This window comes from Medicago sativa, chromosome 2 (assembly GCF_051527215.1).
Source record: "Medicago sativa cultivar Bolivia chromosome 2, Bolivia_mono, whole genome shotgun sequence".
Classification (NCBI taxonomy): Eukaryota; Viridiplantae; Streptophyta; class Magnoliopsida; order Fabales; family Fabaceae; genus Medicago; species Medicago sativa.
Window position 1 is genome coordinate 64,510,063 of NC_140750.1, and position 19,604 is coordinate 64,529,666.

At 38.3% G+C, this 19,604-nt stretch overlaps 2 protein-coding genes across 2 annotated transcripts; both read right to left on the reverse strand.

Annotated features, from left to right (window-relative positions):
* Positions 1–12,182: 12,182 nt before the first annotated feature.
* On the reverse strand, positions 12,183–13,606 carry LOC146949676 (uncharacterized). Its single transcript, XM_085748551.1, has 2 exons — positions 13,223–13,606; positions 12,183–13,050 (listed from the first exon to the last, which is right to left on the reverse strand). The coding sequence occupies exons 1-2, from the start codon at positions 13,591–13,593 to the stop codon at positions 12,183–12,185; spliced, it is 1,239 nt and encodes a 412-aa protein (XP_085604677.1). The 5' UTR covers positions 13,594–13,606.
* A 6-nt stretch (positions 13,607–13,612) lies between these two features.
* On the reverse strand, positions 13,613–15,956 carry LOC146949677 (uncharacterized). The gene has a single exon (XM_085748552.1). The coding sequence runs from the start codon at positions 15,954–15,956 to the stop codon at positions 13,743–13,745; it is 2,214 nt and encodes a 737-aa protein (XP_085604678.1). The 3' UTR covers positions 13,613–13,742.
* Between the last annotated feature and the right edge of the window lie 3,648 nt (positions 15,957–19,604).

The window sequence follows — 19,604 nt, forward strand, 5'->3', positions numbered from 1 at the left end:
TGATTGGGATGATTTTTAGAAAAAGTTTTTCATGCAGATTTTTGAAATTAATAAGAAAATACAGATGTTTTGGTTTTTTCTGGCATTACCATTATTTCCAAGAAAAAGGCACTAAAAAGCAAAAAAAACAAAGAGTCGCGGAAAAGACGACAACTTTTATTAATAACGGCAATGCCGAAACAAACATGCCCTTACAATGATATCACTTTCGCCTTGGGCAGAACGAAAGGATTGTTATTTTGAAAACAAAGAAAAACATGAGCAACAAGACACATTACATGGAAGCATGCATGACTAAAGGAACATCAATGGCCTTCCAATTTCTCACAGTGCCTCCTGGTGTAACAAATGTAGGCACGTGACTACTTTCGGCAGAATCTTCAGCAATAGCATTGATAAACCCAGCACTGTAGAAGGTTCCTGTTGAAACACTTGAGGTCGGGGAGAATCCGAGGCCCTCTTTACGCTTGTTTTCCGAAATCTGAATCGCTTTGCCCCAGCCAGCAGCTTGCCCTTCTTGAACATCTTTCTGGGCGTCTTTCAATGAGGCCATAGCAGTACCAGCTCTCCGGGGTTCTGCACCTTCAACAGTCAAGCCTTGAAATGACGTCCCTTCAGCGGACCTTGCTTCAACACAAGAGAAAGATGACACTTGGCTAACCAGATATGCTTCTTCACCATGTACAGTGACAAGCTTACCATTCCTCATGAACTTGAGTTTCTGATGCAGAGTAGAAGTTACTGCTCCAGCGTCGTGAATCCACGGTCTTCCGAGGAGACAACTGTAAGAAGCATTGATGTCCATGACCTGGAAAGTAATCTGAAATGTCTCAGGACCAATGGTAATTGGTAAGTCTACTTCCCCAAGAACATCTTTGCGAGATCCGTCAAAAGCCTTAACCAAATAGCTACTTCCCCTCAGAGAAATTCCATGATGACTCAACTGTCTTAGTGTGGATTCAGGCATTACATTTAAGGATGATCCAGTGTCCACCAACACATTGGATATCATGTCAGACTTGCAGTGTACTGAGATATGCAGAGCCAAGTTGTGGTGTTTTCCTGCTTCGGGGAGTTCATCATCACCAAATCCCAAGTTGTTGCAGGCTGTAATGTTACCCACTATTCCATCGAACTGATCCACATAGACTTCATGATCAACATAGGCCTGCTCAAGTACCTTCATTAATACTTTCCTGTGAGCTTCTGAGCTCAAGAGCAGAGACAAGATGGATATTTTTGACGGAGTTTGTAGCAGCTGGTCCACAATCTTATAATCGCTCTTTTTGATAAGCCTCAGAATTTCATCCAGATTAGACTCTTCAATAGACTGGCCTGATGGGCCGGGGTTCTTGTCAACAGGAGGAGCAACCGGTGGAGTCACTGTGGCAATAGGTGTAACCACCTTCTTTTGAAACAAGGGTGGACGGACTTTCCCGCTTCTCAGAGCTGTAATTTCACCGGCAACATTATCAACCGTAGCTGGAGATACCAGAGGCACTTCCACTCCATTCTCAATCATGGTTGCATTGTACTTGTAAGGGATTGCTTCTGTAGAGGCATAAGGCACAGGACCAGGTAATCTGATCACTAAGGGTTCAACATTCCATTAGGCTCTGTATATCATCTTGCACCACACAACAACCCATAGGTTTTTGAAGATATTCTGGACAAGAAGCATGATCGTGATTGAACAAAGAAGCCTGGCAGAGTTTGACATGTAGTGGAACCAAAGGAGTAGCAACATTACGGACATTCAATGTGGGATCTTCTTGAGGAGCGGGGATCCTTTCAAAAGCTTCAATCATGTTAACAGCAGCGTGGTTTGGAAGTGGATTGTCAAGAACATGAGGAACGCTATTTTCAAAAGTCAACCGTCCCTTTTCCATCAGGTCTTTTACAATATACTTTAGAGCATAGCAACCTTCAACATCGTGGCCTTGAGCGCCCTGATGGAATTCACATGTGAGATCCTGTCGGAACCTGGGAGGCAAAGGATTAGGCGGAGGCTTGCCTGGTCTAGTGACACAGTGTCCCTTAGCAAGTAAAGTTGGGAGAAGCTCAGCATACCGCATAGGTATTGGTGGAAAATAAGTCTTGGGCCGAGGGCCCTGCTGTTGCTGTTGTTGTTGCTGAGCAGGAGGCTGGTGTTGTACTTGTTGAGCGATGGCATTAACGGGCACTGGTGGTTGACCCGGTGGCAGAGGATATTGCTGATAGAATGGCGGGAAGAAAGGATGTTGAGAGTACTGCATGTATTGATATGGCAAAGGTAATTGAGTAGCATTAACAGGTGTAGACTGATTACCAGATACCATTCCTACTTCAGATTCTTTCCTCTTATGGTGGCCATTACCATACTTCTTCGGTGCGCTGGCTGAAGATTCACCCTTTTCAAGAACAATGATACCTTCTCTGACAGCCTCCTCTAGACGAGTTCCCATAGTAACCATGTCGGAGGAGTTATTTGGAGCAGAGACTATCATTCTTTCCTTATATTCCTTCTTCAGAGTCTTCAGGAATGTATGCGTCAATTCTTCCTCATCGAGTCGAGGAGAAACACGGGCAGCTGCCCCTCTCCATCTCTGGGCATACTCACGGAAGGTTTCATCTGATTTCTGAGACAAAGACTTAAGAGAGTCCCTATTTGGCTTCAGACGGGTGTTGAACTCATAATGACTTTCAAAAGCAGCAGCAAGATCCTCAAAAGTATGAATGTTGTCTTTGCTCAAACCAGTGTACCAATCTGCCGCATCTTCTACTAGGCTGTCTTGGAAGCAGTGTATCATCAGTGCATCATTATCTGCATAATTGGCCATCTTTCGGACGTACCGAATGACATGGCTATGTGGACAGGAAGATCCATTGTATTTGTCAAAATCTGGCACTTTGAACTTCTTAGGAACCTCAAATCGGGATACCAAGCATAGATCACGAGCCTTAGCAGAGACACCGTTCCCACGGCTAGCTTTGACCTTACGGAGTTCTCCAGCCAACTCTCTTAACTGTTGTCTCATAGCTTCCATTGCAGGGTTTTGTCCACGCGGAGTATCGACATCAATTACTTGTTGCACAGTGTGTACAACAGGGTCGGTAACAACAGTAGTCACTTGAGGCATAGAGGTGGATACAGGAATCTGTCCTTGACCAGCAAACCCAGAGACACCAGCAGCAGTATTAGGAGAATAGAAACCTGAGAGCCCATAGGGACGTCCATTGGGCATAACAAACCGAGCATCTGACATCACAGTAGATAGTGGGATAGATGGAATCGCTTCAGTAGAAGCTGGGGCAGATGTGGCTGGTTGTTCTTGTGCAGCCATCAGAGCAGACATAGTGTCATGAGCCTTAGCCAAGTCTTCTTTCATAGCAGCCAATTCGGCACGGAGCTGAGCATTTTCTTCTTCAAAGTTAGCCATGATTCTTCTCTTGTGAAATCTTGTTTGATGAACTCTATCTGGTTGGTAAACCTTGCGAACACGAGCCACTTTTCAGACTGCGGCGGACAAAACCAGGAGGCAATGAGCACGAGAGAAGTCTTTTGTGACCAATGAATGCATATGATGCATGAGATGTGTAAATGCATATGCAAAAAGACTCTTTTTTTTGTGTTATCGAAGGGTTTCAGACAAATTAGAAGTTTGTAAACACTACTAAACAACAATTAACATAAACGAGAAACAAACAACCGACATATAGTTTTACAAGACGATTCCCTTTGAAATGCTAGGCCAAGGGATAGACTTTGAAATGTAAAACAATATAAACAAAAGGAAATAACAACAAGAAATAGAAATCCTCAAGCATAGGAAGTGGAAGCATCATCCTCAGACTCAGACTCATAGCTGCAGTATCGTGCGTAGAAGTCACGGGCACCCCTAGTCCTCTTAGAGTCTCTCATAAGCAACCTATCTTTCTCTTCAATCTCTCTCTTAGCCTTGGCTAACTCTTTCTTAAGTGCCATCACCTCATGAGTCTTCTGCTCATCCTTTCCATCCAAAGTCATGATCAAGTTCTCAGCCTCATAGTATCTAGTCCTCCACTGATGCTTCTCCCGACTCTCCATAGCTAGATGCTCCTGATACATCTCCTGAGTAGGTGGAAGTAGGGGCAAAGGCATGGTAGGAATAGATGCAGACACATATCTCATAGAGGGGTAAGGCATACCAATCTCAACAGCTTGGTTTATCACCCACTGTGTCTAGGCCTCATGAGCGACACCGGACCTTACACCCATATGCTTCACCTCTTTCTTCCGAAGCTTGGACCAAGCTTCCATGAAATCTTCTCTTATTCCCGTGGGAGCATTGGAATAGTGGAAGAAGTAAGGAGATGTAGCAAGATTGATGGGCTTTTCTTTCATCGGGAAACCAAATTGTCGCAAAGCGAGCTCCGGGTTATAGTTGATTCCACCCCGGGTACCAAGAAGAGGTACATTAAGAAACTTCCCACCACCAAAGATAATTTCCTTAACTCTAGAAGCGGGAGTGAGCCAAACCACTTCATTAGGAGTGAGAGCCATAATCCTCTGTGAAATAGACCAATTCTCCGGATTGTCATGGAAAGACTTCGGAAGGTGCGAAATAAACCACCTATAGAGGAGGGGCACACAACAAAGAATGTATCCACGACCCTTGCCGGAACGATCGTGAATAGCATGGTATGTGTCAGCTAGCAAAGTAGGAACCGGATTCTTGGAGTGGAAGATCATAATAGCATTCATGACCACGAAGTCATCAAGATTTGGAAAGAGAATAAGCCCATAGATGAGGAGTGCAAGAATAGCTTCAAGAGTGTCCTGACAAGTGGCATTGAGGTTAGCTTTTTCAAGTAGATACTTTGAAGTGAACCCTCAGATACGAGCTTTAGTGACAAGATTCTTGGAGACATCGGTGGTCTTGAGATAGAGATCTTTAGCAATAACCAATGGAGTAGGAGGATGATCAAGTCCTGAGAAAGGTACCCCCTTAGCAATAGATAGACCCATCAAGGAGGAATAAGCCTCTAGAGTAGGTACCAACTGAAAGTCGGGAAAAGTAAAGCACCGATACTCCCGATCATAGAATTGCACTAGAGTGTGCACAAGCTTCTCATCCACATTAGTCTGGAGAATAGTAAGTAAAGCCCCGTAACGATGTCGGAAACCAGTCGGATCCTCGACCTTGAGTGCCAAATCTCTCAAACTAGCCAAATCCACTTCCTTGAACTTGTAGGACTTAGTCTTCCCCATTCCTACAATGTTTAGAAATTCAATTTGTCTAAGCCCTTCGATAACAATGCATGGAAAAAAGTTTATGCATGTATGCATGTATGCATGATTATGTTCAAGTTAGGAGAAAACATGGTGGGTTGAAGTTCAAAGTCGAGGAGTCATGGGTGGACACGGTGTCCGGTGAATCTAGGGCTTTAGGAAATAGTAACCGGGTTCTAAAAAGGTTCCCAAGTTGCAACCTCTCCGACGTATATCACTGTGTCACGAGACAAACACTCGCTCCATGATTATCCATAAGAAGGTCTAACTTGAGTGTAGTATCGCGTGACGACTAAAATTCGAGACAACACCCGGTTTAGTCTCCGCACTACATCCTAGAAAATGGCCATGGATGGGTTTGGTTATCTACGGTTCATAGCGTCATAGAACAATTAGAAGTAAAGTGCCTAAACGCGACAACACGCGCCGACAACATCACCCCCAAAATGCCTCAGCTATGTGGGATTGATCGCATAATCCAAAACACGAGGCAACCCCCGGAATGAATTGTCGAATATATCCCTCCTAAATCCTAAGTTCACTCAGTCCGGGTGCAGGACTTTTGATATTCTCACCCCACACGTTTGCAAGAATTTAAACAATTATTCACATATGAAGGCAAGTAAAAGAAACAAGTAAAAAGAGCGCAAGCGTGGAAATAAAGACTAGGCGTAACTCTCGAATGTCCCCAGTGAAGTCGCCAGCTGTTTTATCTTGGTTTTCGGGTGTCAAACATTGATTACGTTTGAACCTTTTTAACCTTTGATATCTCATTTTTTCTTGGGAAGGGAAAAAATAAGCAAAACCCTTGAGAATCGAGGTCCGGGAGTTGTTTTCGCTACGGGAAGGTGTTAGGCACCCATAACGACTATAGTATCCTATAGGAACCGTCTTTACTTTCTACGCGCGCGCTTTATTTTTAAATGCTATTTTGAAAAGTGATATTAAGCCTAAGAGTATTCTAAGTGAAGAATTGGAGGGAGAAGAAAGTGTTTGGATTTTTATTTTATTTGAATTGAAGGAATTTTGTCCTTGCCTACGTACCCGTTTAAGGGATCAAATCCACCGTAGTTCTCTTCCAAAAATGTTTTTGTTTTTGTTGGTTGATTTTAAGTTTGAAAATTGGAATTTTTTAGAATGAGAGAGAGAGGCCTCAAGGGCATAAGATTGTGAAATTGTGAGGTTGAATTAGTTATTTTGGAAAATGAAAGTCAAAGTATGATTAAAATTCATTAAGATTTTATTTAAGAAAAGAAAGGGAAAATCAATGGGAATTTGGATCCCAAAGTTTATTAGGAAAAAGATTTGAGTGATGTTGTTCATATATTTTTTTTTGGAAAAAGGATTTTTCTAAGTATCGCGATTCCTAAGCATACATCTAAACATACATTCCCTAAACATACATCTAAAATATCCATGTGATGTGTGTGCATGTGTCGGTGCTTGTGTCTGTGTACATTATTAGAGTCCATTGTCCTTTACATCATGTCCTAGTTTACATTCTATGGTCTTGCAAGAAATTAAAATTGCATAAAGTAAAATACAAAATTCCTAAGTCTTTACATTCTAAGCCTTGGTAAAAATTAATATGCAAAAAAATTAAAGTGCAAAAAATAAGAGATGAAAATATGATGTGAGATGCTTATGAAACAATGAACAAAGGGTTAGTAACAATAGGCATTGAATAGTAGAAAAAAGTGGCAAGAAAATAAAGCATATCAACATGGTAAAAAAACAACAAAAAGTGGCAAAAATGCACTTAATAAAACACCAAAATTCCAAGGCAAATGCAATACCTATAACTCTCACATTTTGACACTTTTCAAAGGGTTTTTAGGTTCAGCCCCAATGTGAAAGTCACAAGAGAATCATAAGCCAAGGAATCATGGTATGAAATTAAGCCTATTTTTGCACTAATTACACATCAAAAATAACAAGTAACTTGCTAACTAAGCAACCAATTATCACACATTCAAAACAGCACCAAACACTACATATTATGCAACAAACAATACTCCAAGATCAATCAACAAGCCACAATTATTATGCACCAAAGCAATAGAACCAAAACATGTAAAGAACTCCATAAAATTGGACAAACCAATGCAAAAATTCAAGCAAATCCACATGCATATTTCCTCTAACAATTTCCAGCATGCAAAATTAGCAAGAAACAATCCTAAATCATTTAACAAAAATACTATGAGGACTCACCGAATTTTACAAGTTTTTTAACAAGATTTTTCCAACAAAAATTAGAAGAAAACAAGTAAGCAATGCAAAATAATTTTCTAAAATTTCTCTGATCAAAATTTACATGCAATATGCCAAGATTGATCAAAAAAATGCAAGAACATTAATAGCAATTTTTTTTAGAATTTTTGACAAAGCTTTGAAGCATGCAGAGGTGTAAAAAGTGAAAGCAATGTGGAGAATAGCAATAAAACTTCAAGAAAAACGAAAAAAAACAACCAGAGGCCCAAGCCCAGTGTCTGAGTTGGATCTGGATAATCCAACTGCTTTACAGCCGTCAGATTGATCCAGTTCTTCTCAAACCCTAGATCCAAGGGTCGAAGGCACATAGGGAGCATGGGAAGCCAGTGCACGCGCACGCGTAGGATTAAGGCATGGTATATAAGCTGGATATGAAGGAACAAACTCACAAAACACTAAGATGACTCTCTCTCTAAGATGTTTTAGAGAGAGAGAGTCTGCAACTTAGGATTTCTTCTCCGTCCTTCCTTTCTTCTCCGGCGCGGCGGCCGGTCACTTTCCGGTGCCGTCGCCGTCGCCGGAAAACCAAAACAACTCGGATTTCAAATCTTTTTATGATTTTAAAACCGTTTTTCACTTCTAATACCAAATCCGAGCTTCGTTTTTGAAAATAAGGATCGGAGAAGTGTAGATCTAAAGTTTACTGTACATATATGAAAGAGACGAAAACGAAGGGAAAGGAAGGAAGACAAGATCACCTTTCTTGATATGCTTTTCCTTCACGTCGTCATTTCGATTTGAGCACTTCTTGCTTCGATCTGCAACAGCTTCTCTTCCTTTTGTTCGATTCACAATTCGAACTTGATTTTGGGAGTTTGTTGAACGATCGTTCTTGATGAGGATTCGGTTTTGTTTCGTATCCCTCTATTTCACTTGTTTCACACGTTTGTCACTGTCACGAACGGCTTGAACTGATGAATTTTTGATGTTTTCATTGTTGGATTCGTGTATGAACAATGAGAACGATGAATTGATGAGTTCTTGAGGTTTGTGATGAACGGTTGTGATGGTTTTTTGTGATGAATCTGAACGGATTTGTTTATCTCTGGAGGTTGAAGATGATGAATGTTCAAGAATGTTCTTGAAGATTCATGCAATCTTCTGTGATTTTTTTTGGTGTTTGATCTGTGAAAAGTAGAAAGAGAAAGAGTAATATTGTTTGTGATGAGTTGTACAACAATGAATGGATCTGTGTGACTTGGCCTGTGACTGGGCTATTTATAGCTGACATATGTGAATGCTGGACCAATAGGACACTGCCACGTGGCATAACTAACTTTTGGACAAAAATCTGCAAAATGAACAAATAAAAGGACCCAAATGCAAAAGACAAGACTAAAAGGACTAAAAAATAAAAAGATTAATAAAATTGAATTTTAAAAAAAGTAATTTGAAATAAACGTAAAGTGAAACGATTAAAAATGACAAAACGGACTAAAACGAACCAATTACTTAAATGAGGTACTTTAAAGTAACCTCTCTCTGCCGAAATTTTGTGTGAAATGACCAAAATGCCCCTGGGGACTAAAACGACTAAAAATGACTCAGATGCAATTTTAAAATAGTTTTTTGGCATGGAATTAAAGTAAGAATTTATGCAAGCCAATTGAAAAGACTCAGGGACAATTTTCAAAATTTGAACAGAGTTTTGACACATGAAAAGACTAAAATGCCCCTAGGGGCTAAACTGACTCAAAATGACTTCAAATACAATTTTTGAAATGGATTTTGACATAGAATTGAAATGAAGGCTTATTCAAACTATTTGAAAGGACTCAAACAAATTTTTAAAAGACTGAAAGAAATTTTAACATAGGAAATGACTAAAATACCCTTCTATGTGAACTTTGCAAGTAATATTGAAATAAAATGCAGAGAAAGATGTAATTGATCAGAAACATATCAAATGACTTGAAATGCAAGAAAAGAAGAATGGAGCTAGTATTTTTAGGTCCAAAATTAGGGTATAACACTGACAAACACCTTTTTCTGTCTTGTCCTCTTATTCTTGGTACGGAGTCTTCTTCCTCACAAACAACTGAGATTTTGCAGCAACCTTTTAACCCAATTCTGCAGCAACCATATTGTTACAATATGGACAAGAATTTTAGACAGTTGATTATTTTGACTGAATTAAAAATAACAAAAATAAAACAACATGATTCTAGTTCATTACTATATTTTTGGGTGAGCATTTAAAGATTAAATTCAACATCATAAAATAATGTTTTTTCCAAATTTTAATGGCTGCCACAATCATCAATGGTTACCACTCATAGAGATTTATATTTTCTATATGTACACAATCATCTACTGTATATCTTTCTTCTTCAAGCCACTTATTCTTCCTTTTCACTTTCCACTCACCGATTGTATAATGAACAATTGAGTATAATTTTTATTTTCCATTTTTTCATTAAAAAATTAAATCATCACGTTCAGGAGTTTTCTTCCAGCAATTCTTCACGGTTATTCTCGTGTGATTATCCAATATTCATCGACGAGAGAGAAAGAGGGATCAGTAATAGTTGAAAGCATTTGGGTATTGGATGTGTATACTGCCTTGAGGAAGTTTACTGCCTTGAACCAAAAACTAATTCAGCGGCAGTTAACTACAGCTGGGACCAATAGTAGTTAACTGCTGCCTGTTTTCTCCAACGGTAGTTAACTACCACTGGGGGTAATTGCGTCATTTACATGTGTCATTAGGAAACATTTGATGTCAGAAAAGCAATTTTCTATTTACTATACTATATGTTCAGGGCCGAACCTTGGGGAGTGCAAGGTGTTCAACTAAGCTGGGCTTCCAAATGCTATGGGCCTCAAAAAATAAATTTAAGTCTAATACCCACCCCCTAATATTCTTTCTTCAATACACGTTTGAGATTTTTTTAGACTCTAGTTCTCCTTTCTGGACATAAATTTGGAGCTATCAAACCACCCCCAATTTGTATAATAACTTAATCAATCAATTTGAAAAGCTATTTCATTGAAAGAATCACCTAAATCATTTCTTGTTTGGATAAACCATTCATTTTCTCTTTTACCATCCTCGGTATAGGCTAATTTTATCTGTTTTTCTTTTCTGCTGTTTGTTTTTGTTTCCGGTTGTTGCCTTGTAAATATTCTTCAGACTCTTGTTGGAGATTTTGGTGTTTCTTCCTAAGCACATCTTGTGCTAGGAGGGACTTTTGTCGTGGTAATATATTTCATTTTAGCCTATTCAAAAAAAAAAGGCTTAATACATAAGCAGGTCCCTTAACTTATTTTTTCTTCCCAGTTCAGTCCCTTAACTTTTAAATGTGTCAATTTGGTCCTTTAATTACTCTTCTGTTTACCCATTTGATCCTTTCTGTTAACTTTTTCAAAAAAGCGTTAAGTCTGCACAGGTGGCTCTCCAAGCTGGCCAATCACTTGAGGACATGGCAAATCACAGTCAGCAATATATAAGGGGATAAATTGTCAAAAATTAGGGTTTAATGTGTCTCATTCCTTCTTCTCTCTTCTTCTCCATCGTACCTCCACCACCATCTCTATAACCAAGACCTGTTATCTTCTTCTTCTTCTACTTCCGCGACCCATAACCCAGGAAAAAGCGTTGTGGGTTCTTCTTCTTCTTTTGAAATGTCGAACCAAACATCAAAAACACATACGATTCAGGAGCAGTCTTATGGATCTGTTGGATCTAGTTTGAGAAGAAGGGGAAATCCGAGTTGTAGCTGTGGAGAACCAACTGTAGTTCGAACGGTTACTGACTCTTTGCATCGTAACTATGGGAAGAAATTTTGGGGTTGCAGCAACTACAGGAATGCTAATGACAAAGGTTGCAGCTACTTTAAGTTGGTTGGTGAAGATGATTTTATTGATGAAAGGGAGTTGAAGATTGAAAAACAGAGTAAAAAGATTAAGAAGTTGAAGACTGAGTTATCAAGAACAAGAAAATGGTTGTTAATGGCACTGATTTTTGGATTTGTATGTTTTGGGATTGGGTTGGTGTTAGGAACAATTTTAGTTTGCAAAACCACTTCAATTTTGGGTGGATTTTATTTGAAATAGCAAAATTTGTTGTATTTTGAGTGATGAGGAAAGAATGTAATGGATTGAAGAATGATTGTAATGTTTTGATTATGAAGAATGAATGTAATGTTTTGATTATGATGAATGAATGAACTGTTTTGATTATGATGAATGAATGAAATGGTTTGTTGATGAATGAAATTGTTGTTTAAGTTGTAAGTGCATTATAGCACATAACCACATAACATGAAAGTGCAGTTTATCACCTAATTGCAAAGTACAGAAACCAGAAGGTGCATTATAGCACATATTCATTAAGTCATAAGTGCATTCTAGCACATGTTACATAAGTCAAAAGTGCATTAAAGCACATATTCAATAAGTCATAAGTGCATTCTAGCACATGTTACATAAGTCAAAAGTGCATTATAGCACATATTCAATAAGTCATAAGTGCATTCTAGTTTGACTCATAAGTCAGACAAGTCAGATATCCAAAAAAGACATAATAGCTTAACAGCACATATTCTAGAACATGTTACATAAGTCAAAAGTGCCTAATAGCCCATACTATAAGTCAGAACCTAGTTGATGCATTTTGGTTGAGTAGCAGAAACTTGATGAACCTAATATTGGTCCATCACATTGGCTGAGTAGCAGATCCTCCCTTCTTTCTCCCCTTGTTTCCTGGCTTTGCAGCTTGTTTTGGTTGAGTAGCAGAAACTTGATGACTTGCCTTTATTTTCTTAGTTGAAGCATTTGGTTTCTGAGTTGGTGGAATCTGAGAAGTTTGGGACTGAGTTGTCTTAGTTGAAGCACTTGGCTCCTTAGCCTTTCTCTTCCTAGTTGATGCATTTTGCTTCTGAGTAGTTTGAGGCTGAGAAGCTTGACTTTGCGTAGCTTGTGCCTGAGTAGTTTGACTCTGAGTAGCTTGTGGCTGAGAAGCTTGAGTCTGAGATACTTGTGCCTGATTGGTTTGAGTCTCAACTTGTGCTTGAGGCTGTGATGGTGGCACTTGAGAAGCTTGAGTTTCTGATTCAGGAGGTGGAGGTGGAGGTGGAGGTGGAGGCAGTGGGCATGTTGACTTGTTGTGTCCAGATTGCTTGCACCTACTGCATTTGATTCCATATGATGCTCTCTTCATTTGTCCTTCCTCTCTGAGAAGCTCACTTGCATCTAATCTTCTTTTCTTTTTAGGTCTTCTAGGTTGTTTTTTGATAGCTGGTGGTTGAAGATCCGTATATTCAGTCCTCATCCAAAGATTTTCTCCATTGGCAGGATATATCTTGCTTGAATAACACTCAACATATGCTTCTTTCTTGTAGATGGATGGTACATAGTCAGCAATGTTGTAATGTTTGTGTTTCATGCAAGCAATGGCATGACAGCATAGCAGTCCTGTCAAATTCCATTTCCTGCAATCACACACCATTCCTTGCAAGTTAACAGCATACTTGTCTCCAGAATTTGAGAGATGGATCACTTGAAAATCATGATCTCCACCTTGCCTAAGAAAATAAACCAGAAACTTAATGTATAAGAAAGTTAAACCAGAAAACACAATTAAACCAGAAAGTTAAACCAGAAAATAAAGCAGAAAACTTAATGCATAAGAAACTTAAACCAGAAAACACAATTACTATAAGGAACAACAAATGCATACAAATGAAAATTTAATACCTTACTATCCAGTTATTTGTATAAGATGATTCCTTTTCCAGCTTCTTCTTGATATTTGGCAGAATATCACCATCATTAAACCTTGCAATTTTCTGCCTATTCTTCTCCCACCTCTGCATGACATAAACTCTTAAATCCTCCAACATGGAAACAACTGGCTTGGACCTTGGAACCACAATCACAGAGTTAAATGCTTCAGACATGTTGTTCACTAATGTGTCACACTTTGCGTCACCTTTAAACATAGACCTAGTCCAATGTCTAGGATCTATTTCACACAGATATTGAAATGCCTCATCACTTATAGCCTTTATCTCCTTCATCTCCTTTTCCCAAGCATTTTTGTAAGTTGCTTTGGCAGCTCTCCACATCAACTCTTTAAGATTTTTTCAAGGAATCTCTTTCTAAAATTGTTATAGAGATGTCTCACACAAAATCTCTGCTCAACCTCAGGAAGCAATATATCAATTGCTGGCAAAAGTCCCTATTTGTCACAATGTTAACACACAATACAACAAAATCAGTCAGAAATTAATATAACCAGAAGCATTTGTTTTAAAAAATGTAAACAAACATCAAAATTGAATGAAGCTATAAACAATACCTTCTGTTGATCACTGATGATGGTGTATGTTCTGCAGATGTCAGTACCTCCCAAATCATGTATGAGAAGCTCCAAGAACCACTTCCAGGACTCTTTAGTCTCTCCTTCAACAAATGCCCATGCAATTGGAAGTATTTGGTCATTTGGATCCATTCCAATGGCAGCCAGCAACATTCCACCATAAGGCCTCTTAAGGAAACAACCATCAAGCCCAATGATCTTTCTGCATTTGAAGAAGCTATCCATACACCCCTTAAAGCATACATACATTCTCTGAAATCTAGGACAAACTACTGCATTTGGGTTCTCTAGGTCAGCCTCAGTACCTTCATAAGGGGTTGATGTAATCTTGACAGATGAATGAGGGTTAGACCTTAGTAATTCATGAGCATAATCATGCAGCCTTGTGTATTGATCTCTAAAGCTCCCTTCAACAAATTCAACTGCAAATTTCTTTGCTCTATATGCTTTGCTCCTGCACATTTGAATATTCCACTTCTGCTGAGCCCTCTCCATTATAGTTGAAATTTTAAGATCCCTATTCTCTCTAACCCTTGTATGAAGTTTAGAACCTAACCATCTAGAAGTCATCAAAGTCACATTGAAGTCTGTGTCACACTCATGATCTCCAGGGTAAACCTTTCTCAACTGCCATGTCTTTTCACCAGGTATTTTACCACAGAATGCCTCCCATGGACATCCTTCCTTGCATTTCACCCTCACTCTATCTTTATCATTCTTTGTAAATTTTATTTCCCTTCCAGACTGTACTCCATAAGTCCTCATTGCTTCCATAAAAACTAACTTTGACACAAAATATGTTCCAACCTCCCATTTATAATCCTTCATATTCTCTGGCATTTTGAAAGTTTGGAATTTGGCTCTCTTCACACCATCCTCATCACTATCAGATCCACTATTCAATTCATCAGAATTGACTTCATCTAATTCATCTAAACCCCTATCAACTACTACAGTCTCTGATGCTCCTGATTCACTTTCAATGTTAACAGACCTTTGTAGTTGCTCAATAATGTCATCTTCAAACACAGGATCTTGTCCAGGTTGTTTTTTCTTGGGTCTTCCCCTCCTCTTTTTCCCCTTGCCAGTCTTGCTCTTCTTTTGAGAAGAAGCTCCTCCCTTCTTCTTTTTCCCCTTGCCAGTAGTGTTATCTTCACCCTCTACCCTCACAGATCCTTCACCCACTTCAGTTTGATTCTCAGTATTGTTCACTTCACCCTCTACCCACTCAGATCCTTCACCCACTACAGTATTTGTCTCAGCATTTACTCCATTTCCACCTACCTCACTGTCTAAGTCTCCACCTATTACCCCCTCATCTTCTGACTCAAAATGCACATTAAGGGTACTATCTTCCTTCTCATCAGACACATTCTCATTTTCATTCCCTAATCCAAAGTCATTCCCTAGCCCAGGTTCACCCACATTCACAGTTTCCTCCACTAGTGGCTCACTCACATTGACATTTTCCTTCCCTACCGCAGGCCCATTGCTATTTTGTCCAACTTCAGTCTGGGTCTCATCATCTCCTAAACCAGGCCCATTACCATACTCAGCAAACAATTCATTCTCATTAATCATTAGGCCATGGTCATTTAAGTCCAACTCAGGCCCATCAGCATTTGTACACTCAGCAGTGGGACCTACACCTCTTACACCACCATCAACATTTGCACCCTCACCCTCAGCAGTGGGACCTACACTATTGGCACCTTGATTTGTTTCATTCCTAACAGGTGGGACATGTGGGGCCATTATAAGATATTCTATCAATGGGTTAGGTGCTACAATTTCAGGTTGTGACAAAGGGTGAATAGCATACAAATGGACCTTATCAAATTGATATGCAATATTCTGCATCCTTCTACATCCTATGTCACTATTCAAACGAACCATTCCATCTTCCAAAACAGGGTCAAAATACCACAGAGACGTAAGACTAACATACCCTAAATCTTTTAAGGTTGCTAACAAAGCAAAATAACTGAAGAAATCTGGGTCACAATCAAGTATTTCTTCTGGACCTACATACTCAGGGTCATTAAAACAACTTATGTCCTCATCATGATGTAAAACACACTGAAACACTTGGTCCATCTGTTGAGCCATTAAGGCATGAAAGAAAAGAACAAACCCTAATTAAATTTGTGCACAAAAATCGACAAAATTGGTCCACACAACAGACAAAAAACAAACAACACAACACAACACACTTGTATAAAACCCTACTTTAACTAAAAAATTCAACACAACAGACAAAAATCAACTTTTGAAAAGGGAAAATACAATAGAATATCAAGTCCATGCAGGAAGAACCTTAAAACGTACAAAAATCATTCAAATCTGTAAAACCCTAGAAATGTTTCAATACCCTAGCAAATTTTCGAAACCCTAATCAGAACAAACATGAGTTTCATATTCGCGAAGAAGAGAAGAAGAGGAAACAATCAGAAACCCTAATCAGAAAAACAAACATTTTTTCAAAACATTCAACAAATTTCGAAACCCTAATAAGAAAAAAAAAACATTTTTTCGCGAAGAACAAGAGGAGCAAACATGGATTTTTACTTCGTTTTCGTTTTCGTTCCACAATCAGCAGCGTTTTCCCCTTTCCTTTGATCTTCACTTCGTTTCTTCTTCTTCTTCTCTCTGTGTGTGTTTTCTTCTCCTTCTCTCTCTACGTTTTCTTCATTCTCTCTCTAGCTTCTCAGAATTGTATGAGTTATGCCAACGTGGATAGCCAACGTGTACAAACTTAACGTTTTTTTAAAAAAGTTAACAGAAAGGATCAAATGGGTAAACGGAAGAGTAATTAAAGGACCAAATTGACACATTTAAAAGTTAAGGGACTGAACTGGGAAGAAAAAATAAGTTAAGGGACCTGCTTATGTATTAAGCCAAAAAAAAACTATTATGTAAATTTCACATCTCTTTCACTTTTTTATTTCCTTTCATGTTTAGAAGTTCTTCTGATTCAGATTTTTTAATGAAGCTTAGCTAAACCAAAAAATTGCAATTTTATTTTACCGGATGCCTATTTTAAATAAAGAGCCAAGCCTCCTATTTCATAGAAACGGCCCTGCATATATTCACTGCACCAACCAGCCACGTACTAATTCATTATGCTAATTAACCAAAATACTAAATGCACCGTTAGTAACTAACACTGCATGTGCTTCAGTTCAACTAGCAGTGTCATATAGAATGCATAATGGTCATGACCAAGAGAATTGCGACAACAAACAAAGTTATAGTTGCGTAATAAAATACAGCAACCTACTAAATTTAAAACCAGCATTCACCATTTAGAGTCATGCGTTGAATTGAGTCTGCTATAACAATCCCAGTCAGAAAAGACCAACCACATTCAAAGTAATCTTATTATATGGAGCAACCAAATGTACCAAACAATTGTGTGTCATATTAGATTTATGTGCAATCTTAAATTTTACCATTTAGAGAAGTACCATGTAACATTCTAGTTTTCCTAATCGGGAGACAAGGAAAAGAATGTGCAAAGGATAAATGTAAATATATGAAATTATGTAGAAAAAATGAAATAGTTATATCATATAGAGAGTAAATGTTCTCAGTAGATATCTATCTCTATCAAGCTGTGTAAAAGGAAAGGACAGGCAGTAGAAGGATTTATTGAGTGGTTATGAGGTTACTTGTGTGTAAAAATATGATTAATAGAGTGCTCAAATAGACCTTAGAAATTGTAGTGCATATAAGATGGGTGTGTCTCATTTTTAATTAAAAAAGAAAAGATGATTAAGGACGTGTCTATTTTTTACTAAAAGAGAATTGGTTGTTCCCGTGAACTTAGCTCAGTTGGCAAGGACAATGCATAATATATGCAAGGTCCGAGGTTCGAACCCGGACGCCACAAAAAAAAAGAGAATCGGTTGACAAATAGTATAATAGTAGGCGAACTAAAATAAAAATGTTTCTATTTTTTAGACTCCTTAATATCTATTTTGCACGAACTTGACAAATTTACACGAACTCGATTTCTGGTGAAGTGTACATGATGTTATTATTTTTTATGATATTTGTTTCCCTATATTAAACATATTCTAATGTAGTCTCATTTAATTATGAGTCACACACCAGGTATAAGTCGTCCGACTTACATCATATATGGACCGTTAAATTCAAGAGATCATACGGTTCAAAATATTCAAGCAAAAAATTAAAAAAATTGTGATGTGAGAAATTTTCCGTGATTCGCTTTCTTCCCTTGACATCCCTTTTCCATCGAGTAAACCCAGAGTGTGTCAACAAGGAAGAAAAAATAAAATAAATTTGAACAATAGTCAAGGCATTAAGTTCCATTAATCAATCACAAACTAATTGACATCCAAACGTTGTTTAATTTTTGGAACCTAATTTATGACTGAGACACTCAAGTTTTTTTTTATTCACAAAAACAATCAATTTTTCAATAATAGTTTGATCAATACGTCAGGAGAGAACAACAATGTAATTAAATTTCATCTTAAATCCTATGTTGGGATTTTTTTTCATTGTCAACATGCGTTTGAAACAAATGGGAAATAAAGAGGACTAATTAGTCGCAATGTGGGTCTGCATTAATCAAAGAATCCATACGAATTATGCAATTGAACTGAAATTTAGAATTGGTTTTAGTCAAATTGGTTATTGCGTTTTATATTTTCATCGACATTGTGTTTTTTTTTTTTGCCAAATTAGTTTTAGTCCCTGCACAGGTGGTGTTCGATTTCTTTGAACTTTTTATAGATATGAGGATCATTTTGTTCTCTACGAAAAACAAAAAAGACGAAAAGAAACCAAAACGTAACTCACATGCCTTTCTTACAAAACATTTATGATCTGTTGAATATATTTGATTTAATAGTTGAGCTTTAGTGTAAATCTTTTTCTTACACCAGGTATGGATTCTGACTCTTTAATTATAGCTATTTGTATCATCATATTTTTATTATATGCTCCAACACACCAAAAGTTTCGTTGAATTGAGATGTGACATGATACTTAACCTTCCAACTATTATTTGCGTGACCTTTTTTTTTTTTGTGTGTTAACCATTTGGTTTATAGGAAAATGGATCCTGGTAATTAGGCATGACACCAAAATCTGTAGCCCCGCAGGTACCCGTCTAAACCCACTCCAATTGGAAAGGTTTTTCCCGCTTTGACTAGGTTTGGATATGAGTTTGAGTTTTCTCCGATTTCAAAACATGCCTAGGAGACCGGTTACATGGATATAAGTACCTACCCTGAACCCTTACCTGAACTCGTCCCCGAATGTTAAAAATTACTTTATTACTCTTTTTATATAAATAAAAACACAAATCCTAAACCATTTCACTCAATTGGTAAGAATGTTAGTATGTGTCTGCACTCACTCGAGTTCTCTCTCTTCTTCCACATCTCACATCCTCGGTCTCTCTTCTACAATAAAACATTGCCCTTGGGGCTGGAAAAACTTCTTTTTGTATTAAAAAAAATGATACGCTATGGGTACGGGGATGGGGGCGGGGATACCCGATCCCACCGGAGATGGGGATGAAATTCAATTTCTCATCCCCGTTGGGTATGAGTAGGGTAACAGAAAGTATAAGAAAATCGGGGACGGGGATGGAAAAGGTAAAACTCGTCCCCACCTCGCCCCATTGCCATGCCTACTGGTAATTTGAAGTTTGATCATGAGGTAAGTATAGTCTGACCAAAAATTGTTTCATCCAAGAATGAAACTCGGGTTCTCCCGAAC